Source organism: Paroedura picta, chromosome 8, assembly GCF_049243985.1.
Source record: "Paroedura picta isolate Pp20150507F chromosome 8, Ppicta_v3.0, whole genome shotgun sequence".
NCBI lineage: Eukaryota > Metazoa > Chordata > Lepidosauria > Squamata > Gekkonidae > Paroedura > Paroedura picta.
The window spans coordinates 36,037,718-36,053,443 of NC_135376.1; the positions used below are offsets into that span (position 1 = coordinate 36,037,718).

Below are 15,726 nucleotides of genomic sequence, written 5' to 3' on the forward strand. Positions count from 1 at the left end.
ATCACTCTGGAGCATCTGGAACTAGGCTGCCACAACTTGAGTCCTTGGCCCCCAAAGAAAGCCTGGACACAAATAGATCTGTTACAAAGAAAAGGGTTTTCCCCTCTTTAAGAGGGAAAAATCACCTACTCTTATAAATAAGTATTCACTACCTCCTAGACTCATTCAGAACCCTCTTTTATGAAGCATTTTGACAGGTTTGTGAAGGATAGGCCCATCAATATCTATTAACCATGGAGGCTAAAAAGAACCTCTCCATACAGAGGCAGTAAATTTCTGAATACCAGTGCCAGGAGTCATCATCAGAGAATGTCCTGTTGGCTGTCCAGAGCAACTGGTTGGCCACAGTGTGGAAAAGGATGGTGTAGTAGGTGGACTACTGGACTGATCCAGCAGGGCTCTTATATTTGCATGGCAAAAGTTGTTAGCCATGATTAACAAGGATCAAGCTGGGAGGTAGTAGGTCACAATATTCTAAGTACTCTATCTACATTCTTGAGCTACAAACCTTGGAACTCATCCAAATAGTGGTAATGAAACAGCTGAGGGAACAATCAAAAACTGAACTATATGCAGTATGGCGTCCAAGTTCAAGTGTACGCAAGAGAGTCTGTCTTCAAAGTACCTTGCATATAAGACACAATGGAGCAGTAAGAATTCTACCAGAATATTTTGGGCTTTAAATAAGTCTCTCCCTGGCTTGATAAACTCCTATGTGACTTCAACTATGGTGGGAAGCAAGATTTCTTCATTGCAAGCACCGTTGTTGGTTAGGCCCTTAAATGGTCTCTATCCCATGTTCATTTAGATTCATCTGACGTATGAATCCACTTGTGTTCTAGCTGTTGTCCCTATCTCTCCGTTTACCTAATCTTACTGTACCCTTAACCTGTTTTGTGTAGTAGAGCATGTACAGGAGCTGTTTATCAACTGCGTAAGTCATTACCATATTAGGGTCTCAGAACAGCAGAGCCTAATTAGGGTCTTGAAACAACAGCCAACCATATCAGCTAGAAATGTTGCTTTCACATTTGCTTTGGCTCTTAAATTGCAAAATGTAGAGATGCATAGTTGGTGTGGGTAGTAATCGTGTTTGAGTCAAGAAACTAGGCGGCATGAGGGCGTTGTGGGGTCATTTAAACAGATTATTGATATATGAAATAATGAGGACTCAAAGGCTTGCTTTCCTTGTAAATGGATCTCATTCCTTTAGCTGCATTCCTACCCATTGTTCACCCTCCACCCTTATACCTACTATGAAGTCTAATACAAACCTGAAAAACAAGATGAGTTCAATGGCTGATTAAGTTCCAATTGTAGGATTTCCAAATACTGAATTGGGTTGAAAGATGTTGTTCTAAATCTGTAGAATTAATGTTCATGTACGTTGCCAGAGGTGATATTGGCTCACGCAAATTCCATGGTTATTTTGGGCAGAATGTCCTGCCTCCCATGCATGTGTGTTGCATTCTGTCAAGTCACTTCCGACTTATTGTTCACAGACTTCCTCAGGTCTTTCAGACTGAGGGCCATAGCTTCCTTGATTGAGTCAACCCATCTCATGTGGATCTTCCTCTTTTATTGCTGCCTTCAACTTTTCCTAGCATTGTTGTCTTTATTTTCTTAAAATCAACTCTATGACATAGAATCATAGAGTTGGAAGGGGCCATACAGGCCATCTAGTCCAACCCCTTGCTCAACACAGGATCAGCCCTAAGCATCCTAAAGCATCCAAGAAAAGTGTGTATCCAACCTTTGCTTGAAGACATGCAGTGATGTTTCCTTTAAGCACATCAGACAACATGGCAGATTGCAGAAAAGCAATTTGTTTGTTTCTGTTTTCATCTATTTGTACACTCAAAATGAAGAACAGTTAAGAACAGTTAAGAATTAGGAAAGGGTGACTTTGCAAAACCAGTGCAGTGTGAGAATGCTTTAGGCATCTTTTTCATCCTTCTCCCAGAATTAGTTAGTGATGGTAGTCTTTGAGTGTACCTTTATGGGATTCATCAAAACTATGACTACTAGCTGGTCCACAACAGAATGTCAGTGAGCAAAGAACTGAACCAAGACATTTTTCTAGAGCCATGCTAGGGAAAAGATGTTTGGAGTAGCAGAGAATGGTTGCAGGAACGGATTTCTTCCCTTACCCACACACTCCTTTAGATATTATTCACGCCATCCTTCCACTTTATATATAAATGCAGCTGAGCAAAAAAACAAGGTTGCCCTTGTTGCATCTTGTTTGGCCCTTAATACCTTAATGATCATAGAGTATCCTTAACACTAGTACAAAAATGTAATGTTGGAACTTGCCTCTATTATATCTGTTTCTGTCGGACAATAACTGTTCCTCTTTCAGCTGTGGTCTTCCACAGTAGAATGTATCCAAGGCCAGTGCACCCACAGCTATGATGCCTACGTTAATTAGTCTTTAATCTGCTTTACATCAGTGGAGGCACTGGACTCTACCTTCACTTTGCTCTGCTTGGCTGCACAGTGATGCTGTGATTCTCAGGCTCTGCTGAGATTCCAAGCCCATGACCAGCCAGTTGTGGGCACACACAAAGCATTATTTGAGCTCTCAGTTTGCTCACCAGGGTGAAACAACCCTTCCCGCACCCCAATGTCACACCTGCATCTCAGACCACATTCCATCCACAAACAAGGGCTATGCTTCTTTCCCCAGCAGAATTTTCCTGCTGCTTTCTGTTCAGGCCACAGTTCAGAAGGTTTGTGGTTTCTGCTAATTCCAGAGAAGTGAGTGATCTTTGTGTGCACATGGAACACGCGAGAGTCACTGAGTCAAATGGGCTTCCTGGGGGGCAAGGGACTAAGCTGAACTGGGCTTCCTTGTGAAATGCTCCTTTTGGTAGCAAGCAGGGCACTGATAGGCTGACTTACTAACACCATGTTTGCTTTGAAAAAGAATGCCATGGTAGAGAGAATGAAATTCACAAAGGCCTCGCATCACAGCCTACACAAACTCTTCTGGGCTTGCAGTTTACCTAAGGGATCCATTAACTCCTTTTCGAAGAAATACCATTCCCAGCCTTGGAGCCTGTCTTTGTTGTTTGACCAAAAGAACAAACTACCTACAGCACAAATATATTCTTGAATTACTAGAATATCAACCAAACCAGTTGTGTTTAAGAGGCTGTAAAAGCAAATCTAAACTAGCAACAAATTGGGCTGTGTTTGATGATAGAGTTGGAAGGAATAAGGTTACCCAGTCCAACCAATGCTCTGAGGAGGGATAGGGTTTTCAGCCGCCAGTGGTGCCTGGAGAGCTCCCAGAATTACAACTGATGCCTGCACTAGAGAGAGCAATTCCTTGGGGATAGATGACTACTTTGGAAAATTGTGTCTATGGTATTTTATCCTGCCGAGATCCTTCCCCACTCCAGGTGCCTTCTCCAGGCTCTACCACCAAATCTCTAGGAATTTCCTAATCCAGAGCTTGTTGTCCTAACATGTCCCCATGTTGAAATCAGGCAGGCCAGTAAAGACAGGCAGGCCAGTCAAGAAGACTTGAACCATTTCCCTGCTACAGTAATTTTCTACATGAAGTTTCTAATTCAGGAAAACATGCGCACCCATCCACTCACGATCCTGCTGCATCCTGAAATATACAGTTTAGTAGGAGTTATACTCTTAATCTGTTCTGAATGTGTACATTGAGTCAAGAATTATTCAAATACAGGTACATACACTATTATCTCTTGTTGTGGCAGTCACTTGACAGAGGACTGAAGGTAGAGGTGTAGAATCTAGAGCAAGGTCCAAAGCACTGTACCTATTGGCATCCCTCTACCAGTGGCTCTGGTGTGATTTAGGAAAGTGGGCAATCTTTACCTATAGTAGAGCTACATGGATTCCTGCAAAAGCCCACCAGTGCTTGATACTATTGAATCTGAGTTAGCCTTTGGTTCCTGCTATTGTTCCAGAACCTGAAGCTATTATGCGTATCCAATCCCAAGGCCCATTAGGGGAAGGGATGGTAATGGCTAGTCTGTTGTCTGCTTCTCCCCAAACACGTTAGCTGACACCTTGTACTTCCTTAATCCTGTTCTTGGTGTTTCCATTGCTTTCTCTTTACCGCACCACAGGGGGGAAAGTGCCTTCCAGACTATTTTAGTGTAATGTCTTGGAAAAGACTCTCCAAAAAACTGTTCTCCAGCTTTGATGGTATGGATGAAAGGAAAATCACATGCAATTCAGGTCCCTTCCTAAAATGCAACTTGAAGCTCAGGCAGCCTCAATTTGCCTTGGGGGCTGTATCAGAAATGCTTGAGGATTAACCCTTTAATGGCCACTCTGCTTTGCTATTTGAAACCAGTTTTCCTCACTGAGAATTTTAAAATGGAAAAGACATGTCCATTTGAGCCCGTACTTGCAGAGTTTTTTCAAGATGGGTTAGGGGCATAAGGCACTGTAATCATACTGGGGTTCCTACAAATACAAGCAACTCTTCTTTTGCTCTCAAATGGGCACAATTAACAGGAACACTTATCCATATTCTGAAGGTAATAATTATCCAACAAGTGGTCAAGCCAGAGGTGCCTGAGGTCAAGCTAATGTATTTGGTTATTTTATGTCATGGAACCGGATGGTCATTATTGTTGCAGTCCAGTGCATGATTAGAAGCAGCAACATTACATGAATGGGATGACATTCTACAGAGCAGAAAGGAATGAAAATGTGTGCTTCCCTTGAGAAGAAGGGAGGAAGTTTGGCTCATGCTTCAGCAGACCTGTTTGCATGTACATCGCAGCAACCATCCTGGATCAAAGAGAGAGCAAAATACCTTCTCCTGATACCTTCAGAACGAACCCTTTGCCTATTGAAAACAAGCAAGTGACTGCTAAGTTCTACTGCTTCTGAGGCGAGAGTGACCCAGATGAACTGCACCTTGTTTGTTTAAATCTCTGTGGCTGCCTCCGTTTTCTCAGCTGTTCCTCCTTCCTTTGGCCCATCTCCGGCAGGAGAACAGGGCATGGCTTGTTCTGCTTTCCTTCCCAGACCCCTGGGCTATGGCTGTCTAGCCCTCAGATACAGCAAGCCAGTGGCAGGCAAAGAGAGACTGGGAAGGGAGATAACTGAAAGGGAAAGGCTATTTTCCCTGGCTATTTTCTGGCAACTAATTTTTTGTCTGCAGGCGCTGGAACTTGGTAATGTGGCATTTCTGCACCTCAAAGTCTAGCAAGGGGAGATGCGTATTTTATTTTAACAAATATAATTCCAAAATAACTATTAGACCAGTGTTGTGGGGAGTGTCCCTGAAATTTCCTGTGGTCTGCCAGCTCTTTAATTATCAGTGGAAGGCATGTAAGAGAACAGCCCCAAAACATAGTGGTTTTCTGTCATCTTGTGTAAGAGGTCAACTCCAAGGATATTTGATTTTAATCCATCCCCTGATTGTTGACCTGGTTTTTCACTGTTCTTCTTCCTAGGTAAACAACAATGGAATCATCTCCTTTCTAAGAGAGGTGTCCCAATTTACACCAGTAGCTTTCCCCATCTCGAATGATCGCCGTGTAGTTGCAGCTTTCTGGGCTGATGTAGATAATCGGCGTGCTGGAAAAGTGTACTACCGGGAAACCAGGGAACAAGCCATCTTGGAGAAAGCCACTAAGGACATCTGGCAGTATTTCCCAGAATTTCCAGAGTTCTCTGCCCAGTGGGTATTTATAGCCACTTGGTACCAGGTCACCTTCTTTGGAGGAAATTCACATTCCCCGGTAAGTAGATTGGCGTTTGATGCCTGTATTTCATTTCATTCCATATGAAAAAGTGAAGTATGCCCTTGCTGAAAACCACTCTGACACTAAAACTCTAGACTTCTTCTCAACTGCTGTGCTGTGAAAATAGGAGCTGAATTCTGAACGGCATAAAGGAGCTTGGAGCTAGACCTCATGATTCAAGCCTTCACAATAATGTTTCACTGATAAATAGTGCTGCAGTTCATTCTGACACCCTTTTTGTGTGTGTGTGTGCCCTTTTTAAAGGTGAATACTTTCCAGATAGTCCTCGTCACTGATGGGATGCTGTCCTTCACTATCTTCAACTATGAGTCAGTCACCTGGACCACTGGCATGCATGCCAGCAGCGGAGGAAATTCAGCAGGCCTGGGAGGCATTGCGGCCCAGGTAGACTCCATGATCACACCTTTCAAGCAAGTCTCCTTTCTAATACACAGTCACATGCTCCTAGACAGTTGTGCTACTTTTTAAATCATTGCTTCATATTAGGATCATGAAACCAGAAGGTGATCCTCTCCCAAGCCCTAGCATCTGTAATAATGACCTATATTCCCTTGCTTTTCAATGTCAGAACTACAGAGAGGGGTTTATTATAGTGAAACCACAGCTGTTTACATTTGCCCAGGTCTTGTAGTTTCTTCCCCTCCTCGCCCCACATTTTTAAGAGCCATCCAGCAAGTACAGCTTTCCTTTAGTATTCTTATTTCAACCTTGCATGTTTGGGTTTTTTTCTTCTTTTAAGTGGTGGTTGTTTGAATGTGCGAACTTACCACTCATTGATCTATCCTTGGCTGGCTGCCGGCTCTGGATCTGAGAGTCTTCAGTAAGCAGGAAATTGCAGGTGTAAAGGAAATAGACATAGTTTCAACCCCAGAAATTCAGAAGTGAAGACTTTTATGACTGTAAACAGAGCATTAACCATATGCTTTGGAGACTGTACAGTACTTCAGGAACACCCTGACCCAGCCCCAGCCAGGGAGGGAGGGAGAGAGAGGAAGTTGAAAAGTTTTCACCAGGCAGTGGCTTGTGACCAAAATTGCAAGAACGTGCTGCTGTAATGCACAGTGAGATGGAGTGGCTCGGCACGAGCACCTCGCAGCTCAGCATGGCAAAGGCTGCTGCTTGGCTTTCACTAGCAGAGCTTTGCTCGTTTTTTGTGGAAAGGAGTAAGAGAGTCCAAGAGTCTCTTGGATTCACCCTGTGTAGATGAATGGGGATGAAAATAGGCTCAGCGTTCTCTGTGCTTTCCAGCAAGTGAGTCATGGATGTGTGGGAATTGCTGAGGCTTTATTATGCCAAGAGCCATTTGGGAGAAGGGTTGCAATAAGTAGACCATCTGATCTTCCCTCTCCCTCTTTTTCTTTTAAGGATGACAGTTCAGAATGTGTCATAGCCAAGATCCTTAATCATAACTGACATAAAAAACAGTATGATATGCTATTTAGGATGCTGGCCTGTTCTGTTTTTTTCATCTGTGTAACTGCAGAAGCTAAAATCAGGGCTCTGTTGCAATGGGTGCTATAGGAAGAGAATGCTTGTTTCAAACCAGCCTTGCAAATTGACCTACAAAAGATATTCGTCCACAAGAACAGTGTCTAACCTGTCCGACCTGCATCAGGGGAAATTCAACTTTTGCAAAACTTTTCTCTCTGGTTGTATGGAGATGATTCTCTTCAGGGGTGACCAGGCAAGGGACTATTTACAAGGCTTCCCTCAAAGAAACTGCCTTATGAATGGAAAACATCTGGAGCCTAGATGGAATCTGTCTAGGCAGAACGTCCAGAAGGATAAAGAGGAAATATTGTAGTCTCAGTGCTACAAGCATCTCCCCACTTTATCAACTGAACTTGCTGAAGTGCTAGCTGTTGTACTTTGTGTTCAAAATGATACATTTCAGATGGGAAGGGGTTGTAAAATTAGCCTGTGTAGGGAGACCGGATGCTTCCCTTCCTTATGTTCTTGCAGTCCATTCCTCTGCAGGGCACTGGGGCACAGTGGAAGAGAGAAGCCCCTTGTCGTTTCCCACAGCTGGCCTGCTTTCCCCAATGAGAGGTTTCACTCTCTGCCCTTGTCTTCCTAGGCAGGTTTCAATGCCGGTGATGGAAAACGGTATTTTAACATCCCCGGATCCCGCACTGATGACATTGTCGACGTGGAGATGACGACAAATGTGGGTATCCCCGGGCGCTGGGTGTTCAGAATCGATGATGCCCAGGTGCAAGTGGGGGGCTGCAACAACACAAGTAAGAGGACAGCAGTTAGGTTTATTTAACCAAACCAATTATTCCAACCCTTCTATTTGTTCTATGAGAATCCTAGTGCCAATGAAAGGCAGTAGCTATGAAGTTCCGGTGTGGAAAGTGGGGGGAACTGAATACATCCCCTCCTAGGTATGAAAACAATGAAATGATATGGCTAACGAGACATGGGATGCATTGATGCAGAGTCCATGTGCAACTTGTAAATCATGGGAATGTTATTCTGTTATTGGATGAATCCTGGAGTACTGAAGATTTTCACATTACTGTTCTAAACTGAATATTGTTTGTTGTTGGCCCGATTACAAGTAAAGTGACACAGAGACAGAGGTTTCATACAGCCAGTTTTCTTCCATTAATGAGCAGCCTCTGAAGTGTTATGGTCATTCCAAACACTGCCGCTTCCCCCTGCCCCTTTTCACCACATGATCTTCCTCATAGTGGTTTTTGTTAATGTTCTTGAGTTGAACACTGCAGCACTAAACCAATACAGCGCTTCAGTGGAGTCAAGAAATCTCAATAGTAACTCTATAGTACTGAAGTGCTATGTTGGTTTAGCACCATAGCGCTCAACTTAGAATGTTGAAAAAAAATCTGCATAAGATCATGTGGCAAAAAAGGACAGAGGAGCAGCAGCATTGTATGAAGCACTATCGACATTTTGAAGAGCACACCCCAGCAATTCAGAAGCACAACAAGGGGGAATAAAACAGAAGAAAGAAGTTTATCTCCAAAATGATTTAAAAACACTTTGTTAACCTGATGCAAGCGGGTTTGTATGAACAGGTAAATAAATTATGCCAGCAGGTGGTTACTAAAATGAGTCTGTCAGAAATCTTTCAGCAACCAGTTACTGAAATGGAATACAAGGCAGTTCAAAAATGGCCGTCTGGGAACCAGTGATTTTTTTCTGCCTATAACAGTTATGGTTTCTTTAGTTATTTTCAAGGATGAAACAAAATAGAACAGTGGAGTGTTTTGAGATAAATGAGGCAGAAGGCCAGACTCAGCAGGCACAAATGGGCCCTTAGCACCTTCGTGCAATCAATGATACCTTTAAACGATTGATCAATGGCAGCTGAGTTTAATCAGTGAGAATAAATTTTAATTGGTGGCACTGAGTTAAGGGCTTGGTTTATTTATTAGGCTATTTTGGTTCAAGAAAATTAAAACATGACCTGGTGGGAGGAACATATGAAAGGATAGATTTATTTTATTAAACTGCTGTCTCAAATTTTCTTACATATTTCAAAAATGCCTCTATATTGAAGCTTTTAATCTGAAATTTTAAATAGATATAATGAACTGATTACTCAGTCTAAAAGATGATGAAGCAGTTAATTATTGATCAGTAAACCGTTCCTTTTTAAAATACGCTTTCCCCCTTAACCAATATAGCTTACTTACAGGGATGTAAAGTTTTGAAATTACACCCTCTGAGCTCATTTAAACCATCCACGTGCCTTCGGTAGCTCAGGCCAGGATCAAGGAGGGGAGTCAGAACTTCCCCAAGATTTCTCAGTTTGGCCTTCCCTTGGATTTTGATAGTAGCAGTGATCCTGATTTTCCTCCTCTTCTCTTCTTGAGCTCTCTACCCCCAGTTGGTCCTGCCATGGTCTGGTCTGCTGCTTGTAAGTGATGAGGCCAACCGGGGATCCACAATGGCAGGGAGTAAATGGTAAAAACCTGTCCCCAGGACCCCATCCCACCACCCATGCTTTCCACTGGTGGGAAATGACTGCTTGATCTAGCATAAGGATCCAGAGTTGCCAAGAAGAGCAAAACTTTCTATTCAGAGGCAGTAAACTATTTAAACCCAGTGCTAGGAGGCAACATCAGGAGAGGGACTTGACCTCTATATCCTTTTGCTTGCTCTACAGCAGTGGTCTCCAACCTGCGGGCCGCGGCCCGGTGCCGGGCCGCAAAGGCCATGGCGCCAGGCCGCGGTTCCCTCTCCCCGCCTCCCCGCAGTAAAAAACTTCCCAGGCCGCAAGCTTGCTGCCCGGGAAGCTTCTTACTGTGGGGGGGGGGAGAGGGAATCAGGGCCGCGCCCGCGCACTGCGCATGCACGATGCGCAGGTGTGGCCGCGCATGCGCGATGCGCAGGCGGGGAGGTTGCCCTGCCGGTCCCCAGCCTAAAAAAGGTTGGGGACCACTGCTCTAGAGTAGTGATCCCCAACCTGTGGGCGGCGGACCACATGTGGTCTTTTGACTAATTGGAGGTGGGCCCCGAAGGATGCCTTCTCCCCCCCCCGGCCCTTTACTTCATCCCCCCCAGCCCTTTACAACACATTGTTGTGCCGTGTCTGTATCTTATTTTGAAGGGATGTTTAAACATTACCATAGCGATCAGAGAGCGCTAGGGCAGTGGTTGAGAGTAGAGGAGTAAACTAGAGGAGTGGGGGGACCGGGCTTCAGTAAAAGGCGTTGAGTGGTCCCCGGTGTTGAGTGGTCCCCGGTGATAAAAAGGTTGGGGATCACTGCTCTACAGGACAGCTGTTTGGCCACTGTATGAAATAGGATACTGCCCTCCAGAAAGGGTGTATGGTCTTCAGTTAAACTCATTTCCCCCCCCCCCCCCATTTTCTAAGAAATGAGACATTCGTATTTGGGGTACGGTTTTAAGAGATCGGGGGAAAGTGGTATTCGCCATTCTCATGTTACTTTCTGACGGTGCACCTGTATTTTGCAGCTATGTTGTATATTGCTATATGAATGGGGAAATTCTCAGTAAACTGTTTGAAACAAGTAGCGAGACAAAGTGCCTAACTGCCTCATTTAACTTGGAAGATGCTGCACTTTTCTGATTCCCCAAATGCAATTAGCAGACAAGCCCAAAATGCAAGGGTATATTAAAATGTTCTGGGTCAACGAACAATCTGTAAAATTTTCTTAGTAGTGATTCTGCCTTCATCTGCCTGCTGTAACTCCAGAAGGAAGATGCTTATGTCATACAAGAATATTGCCATTTCAAAATCTGTTTGATAGGATTCACTTTGATGAAGACTGATGAATGATTATTGTGTGTGAAATGATTTGTCTCAAAACTGGCCATAGTTGCAAGGTGTCTACTTTCTGCTTGTGAATATCTACTTTCTGTCATCTGCAAGTGCCTGAAACAAAAATGCAAGCTTTTACGCAATCAACACTGAGTAATCGTGGGATCATCTCTTTTCTGTTTCTGTAGCTATATGCCTGTCTGCATCCCCCCCCCTCCCCAATTTACTTAAAACATGTACATACTGCTTTCCCAGCAGTCCAGAGTCAGTCTGGGTGAATCTATACTTATATATGCATCTATGGGTATATTTTCCGCAACAGACAAGATAGTCTTGATCTGAATCAGCTCTTCCCATGTGTGATTTTTCAGTCACTGGAAACTTGAGTAGTTGAGTCCCAAGAATAGTTTGACTGTTTTCTCGTTTTTCTTTAAGACTTTAAACCTCTGGAATAATACAAATACAACAGTACAGTTATCTGGCTAACCAACTGGTCCGATTGATTTTAATATTTTAACATCTAATATATTGGTATAAATTACATATTATTGTTATGTACTAAGTGGACGTGAAAATGTTGAAAACCGTCCCAAGCCAGTCTTTCTGTGAGGGGTAGTATATAAATCTCAAATTAAATTAAATGCTGTCAAAAAGATAATAGTGAGTAATTTTGGTGGCCTTCATCCTGAAGCTTAGTCTTTATTCTCATGGTTTGTCTTTAAAATTCTATAACATAATCAAAGATAAAGAGCACACCCACACAAAATGGGGGGAGCTGTGAGATATACAACTGGTTGAAACTGTTGTGTATATGAGTGTCTTTCAGAAAATCAGAACTTCAAAGGAGAGAAGGTCATTTTTATTAAGATTTCACTTGATGAAAAAAGAATATTAGATTTGGAATTAAAAAATCATCATTTTGATCTTCATAATTTCAGGACAAGTCATTGGCTGATTAAATAAAAATATATTCTTGAATCTTTAGCCTTTTTCTGCTTGCATAGTGCTCTGCTGGGAAGAGTGTTCATCTAACAGTGGCCACTTCTACTCACAGAAGACCCAGGGTCGTTCAGTGAGACAGGAAGTGACTGGAGATAGATGAACATGATCTATTGCAGTAAACCATCTTTGAAATGAATGAAGAAGGGAACAAGGTTTGGAATCCAAGCAATTGTTGTAAGCAGCTGAAAACGAACAAGAAAGTGAGATAACAGTTTCTACATGTAAATTTGTTTAATAATGATTTAAAGACATATTTTAAAACTTCAATCCAATTTGAACATAGGTGGCCTAAATTGAGATGAACCATTTAAATTAAATGCAATGCTTCCATTCAGGAGGCCAGGCGGTATGTTAACCGCAGGGCAAATAGGGGCCGTGATAATTGGTTCACTCTAGTAATTTGCTGCTGACACATATTCTGGTCAGGTCATGTCAACATCTGATGAATTGTGAACTCCTTTGTTCTTGCAGCTTCTGTGTGTCTGACTCTTCGTCCTTGTCAGAATGGAGGAAAGTGTATTGAGGATTGTATCACAGGGAATCCCTCCTATTCCTGTTCTTGTCTGGCTGGTTTCACCGGAAAGCAATGCCATATTGGTGAGTCTTGCTCACAGTTTTGGGGGGAGGGAGTCATGCCATAACAGAAGTAAAGCACCTGCCTTGCATCCAGAAAATCTCAAGTTCAGTTCCTGGCATCACCAGTTAAAAAGGAAAGACTACTGCTTGAGACCTGGAAAGCTTCCACCATTCAAAATTAACAATATTGGGACAGGAGAGCCTGTGGTCTGACTCAATTTTTTTTTAAAGTAGGAACTATGCTCTGGTTTTAACTAGCTTGCTCCTCCTGCTTTCAAGTGGCTTTTTTAGTCTCATGAAACTGATTTTTTGACTGCCTGGCTGTTTTGAAAATATGCATTTTTATTAACCAGGCAAAGGCACACCAAGATTCCCAATCTATTTTTGTTCTTTTATGTTGAGATGGCAAATAAGTGTCTCCCTCAACTGAAAAACTGAGTGAATTTCTTAACTATGCCTGGCAATCACTCACCAGGCTCCCTGTAGGAAGCTCCTCCTCCAGAGGCCAGTGTTTTTAGGTGAGGGCTTACTATGCTGGTGAAACACTTTAAATAATAAATAAATGTTTTACAAGGCTTACATATCTTTATTGACTTTTTGTTAATATGATTTTCTGTCCCTGAGAACGAGCTGTTGGTGAGGCCCGAGGGGAAAGAGTTGGTTTTGAGAAGGCATCCAAACTCTTGCCAACTCAATCTAACACTGTGGGGGGAAATTTAAGGAAGATTGTTTGTCTTTCCAATTGTTTTCTAGATGTGGATGAGTGTGCTTCTAATCCATGTCGGAACCAAGGCTCCTGTGTCGATGGCATCAACAGCTTCAGGTGTTCATGTCCCCAAGGATTTAAAGGGGCCACATGTGAAATTGGTGAGCAGCATTGTGTAATGGCAAGTATGAGGAAATGAGGTTTATGGGGAGGACTAGGTGGGCAAAGCAGTTGCAAGCATATCGCTTCACCAGTGCCGCTTTGTTAGAGAATCTTGGGACAGGATGGGATGATATGTATATACAGGCTATAACCAGTATTTTCAGGAGAGATTTCAAAAACACAGGATGGATTGATTTAATTACTTGTTCTACGGGTTAAAAGGGCCATTTGTGGTGATGGTGGCAGTGGTGGGGTTGTTGCCTTGTCTGCTTGTGCAATGCTGTTCTCAGACTACAAGAAGACTCTGCCCCCAAACAGCTTAAGCCTTAAAGTATAACATTGGAAATGGGGAAGATAACAAAACAAGGGATAAATAGAAATAAAGGGTACATGACTGAAACGAACGTAAATTCTGGCTTAGTTTCTGAAGATGATGGGGACTAAGAGAATTGTACCAAAAGAACTCCTGTAAAGATAAATAAAGAGCCTCTTGTGGCACAGGGTGGTAAGTCAGCCGACATGCTGTTTGAAGCTCTGACCGTGAGGCTGGGAGTTCGATCCCAGCAGCCAGCTCAAGGTTGATTCAACCTTCCATCCTTCCGAGGTCGGTAAAATGAGTACCCAGCTTGCTGGTGGGTAAAACGGTAATAACTGGGGAAGGGAATGGCAAACCACCCTGTATTGAGTCTGCCAAAAAACGCTAGAGGGCATCACCCCAAGGGTCAGACATGACTTGGTGCTTGCACAGGGGATACCTTTACCTTTTACCTTTAAAGATAAATACTGAGCAGCAGCTGGAAGGGAGTAAGAATGGTATCACCATGCAAATATTCTCGGAGCCAGTTTTTAAAATGTATATCCTGCATTTCAGCCCAGTAAAGGCCACCAAGGTAGCTAATAAAAAACAGAACATTGTAAACCAATTTAAAACCATAACCCAAATTCACGTGTGAAAACACAGAGACATCTATTAAAACCTGAGGTGGGAAGGAGGGATCATTGAGAGAACACTAAATGAAACAAAAATTCTTCACTCACTGGAAGAAGACAGTGATAGAAGGAGGTAGATTAATATCCCTGGAGAACTAATCTAATAGCTTGACCTGAAAAATGCAGCTGGTGCAAAATGCAGCTGCTAGGGTTCTCACAAGGTCATCTTGGAGGTCCCATGTCCAGCCAATGCTGAGGACACTGCATTGGTTGCCAATTGGCTTCTGGATTAGGTTCAAGGTTTTGGTTCTTTAAGGCATTCACAACCTAGGTCCCACCTATCTGAAGGATTGCTTGTCTCCTTATGCCCCTCGCAGGGCTCTCCGCACTGCGGGTAAGAATCTGCTGGTTGTCCCTGGGAGGTGCGCCTGGCCTTGGCCAGGGCCTTCTCGGTCCTGGCCCCAATCTGGTGGAATGAGCTCCCAGAAGAGCTAATGGCCCTGACGGAATTGTCAATGTTCTGCAGGGCTGTAAAACGGGGCTCTTCTGCCAAGTGTTTGGTTGAGGCCGGGTCAGGAAGAGTGGCTCCTTCCTTGAACAGGCCTGTGGAAATCTGTTGGGCCAGATATTCTCTAAAGCTGCCTCCTGGAGGGTTGATGGCTGTTGCATGTGGGGGATGGGAGAATGGGAACAGAGTGGGTATCTTGCAGATGGTGATTTTACCACCATCTGGGTTTTGGTCTTTGTTGTGGGTATTATTTTTATGTGTTTTTTTTTAATACTATGAAAACCGCCACGAGCTGGCTGGGCCTGAGAATGGTGGTTAACAAATACAATTATAAATAAATAAAAATAAATAATCTAGATGTTACCAGCATATATTCTACAGTGGCCAGGAATTTTTCTGCTCAGGAAAGGCAGCAGCTGGCTGACCAGCTGAAGCTTGTAAAAGACACTCCCAGTTACAATCACCACCTGCTTGTCCAGCAGTAGACCTGGGTCCAGGAGCACCCCTAAACCAGAGACCTGCTCTTGTAGGGGGAGTGCATTCCCAACCCCAAAAGACAGTTCAGAAGGATACTGTGGTTCATGGTATCAAAAATCGATAAGAAATCTGGGAGAATCAGAGAAGTCACAATTCCTCTGCCCATCTCTCAGTGCAGGTTATAAACCAGCATGTACAACATGAAAGGTCTACTCTGAAAACCGAACAAAATCTAGAGTCCGTTCTGGTTGTTTTCATTTACCATTAAAATAGAGATTGTATAAAAGATATTGCTAAGTGATTTTGATAGCCTGGGACAGGTTCTCTCTTTCTTTGTTATAAAGCA

At 43.2% G+C, this 15,726-nt stretch overlaps 1 protein-coding gene across 4 annotated transcripts in view; it reads left to right on the forward strand.

Annotated features, from left to right (window-relative positions):
* The window catches only part of SNED1 (sushi, nidogen and EGF like domains 1), an 88,077-nt gene that overhangs the window by 24,777 nt on the left and 47,574 nt on the right, over positions 1-15,726 (forward strand). For 3 of the 4 annotated variants that reach the window (XM_077349017.1, XM_077349018.1, XM_077349019.1), the window contains exons 2-6: positions 5,454-5,741; positions 6,009-6,149; positions 7,843-8,005; positions 12,493-12,618; positions 13,351-13,464. In XM_077349017.1, the coding sequence (XP_077205132.1) occupies positions 5,454-5,741; positions 6,009-6,149; positions 7,843-8,005; positions 12,493-12,618; positions 13,351-13,464 (832 nt within the window). Of the gene's footprint in view, positions 1-5,453; positions 5,742-6,008; positions 6,180-7,842; positions 8,006-12,492; positions 12,619-13,350; positions 13,465-15,726 lie in introns of those variants that run through there. The other variant, XM_077349020.1, reaches the window with a different exon arrangement.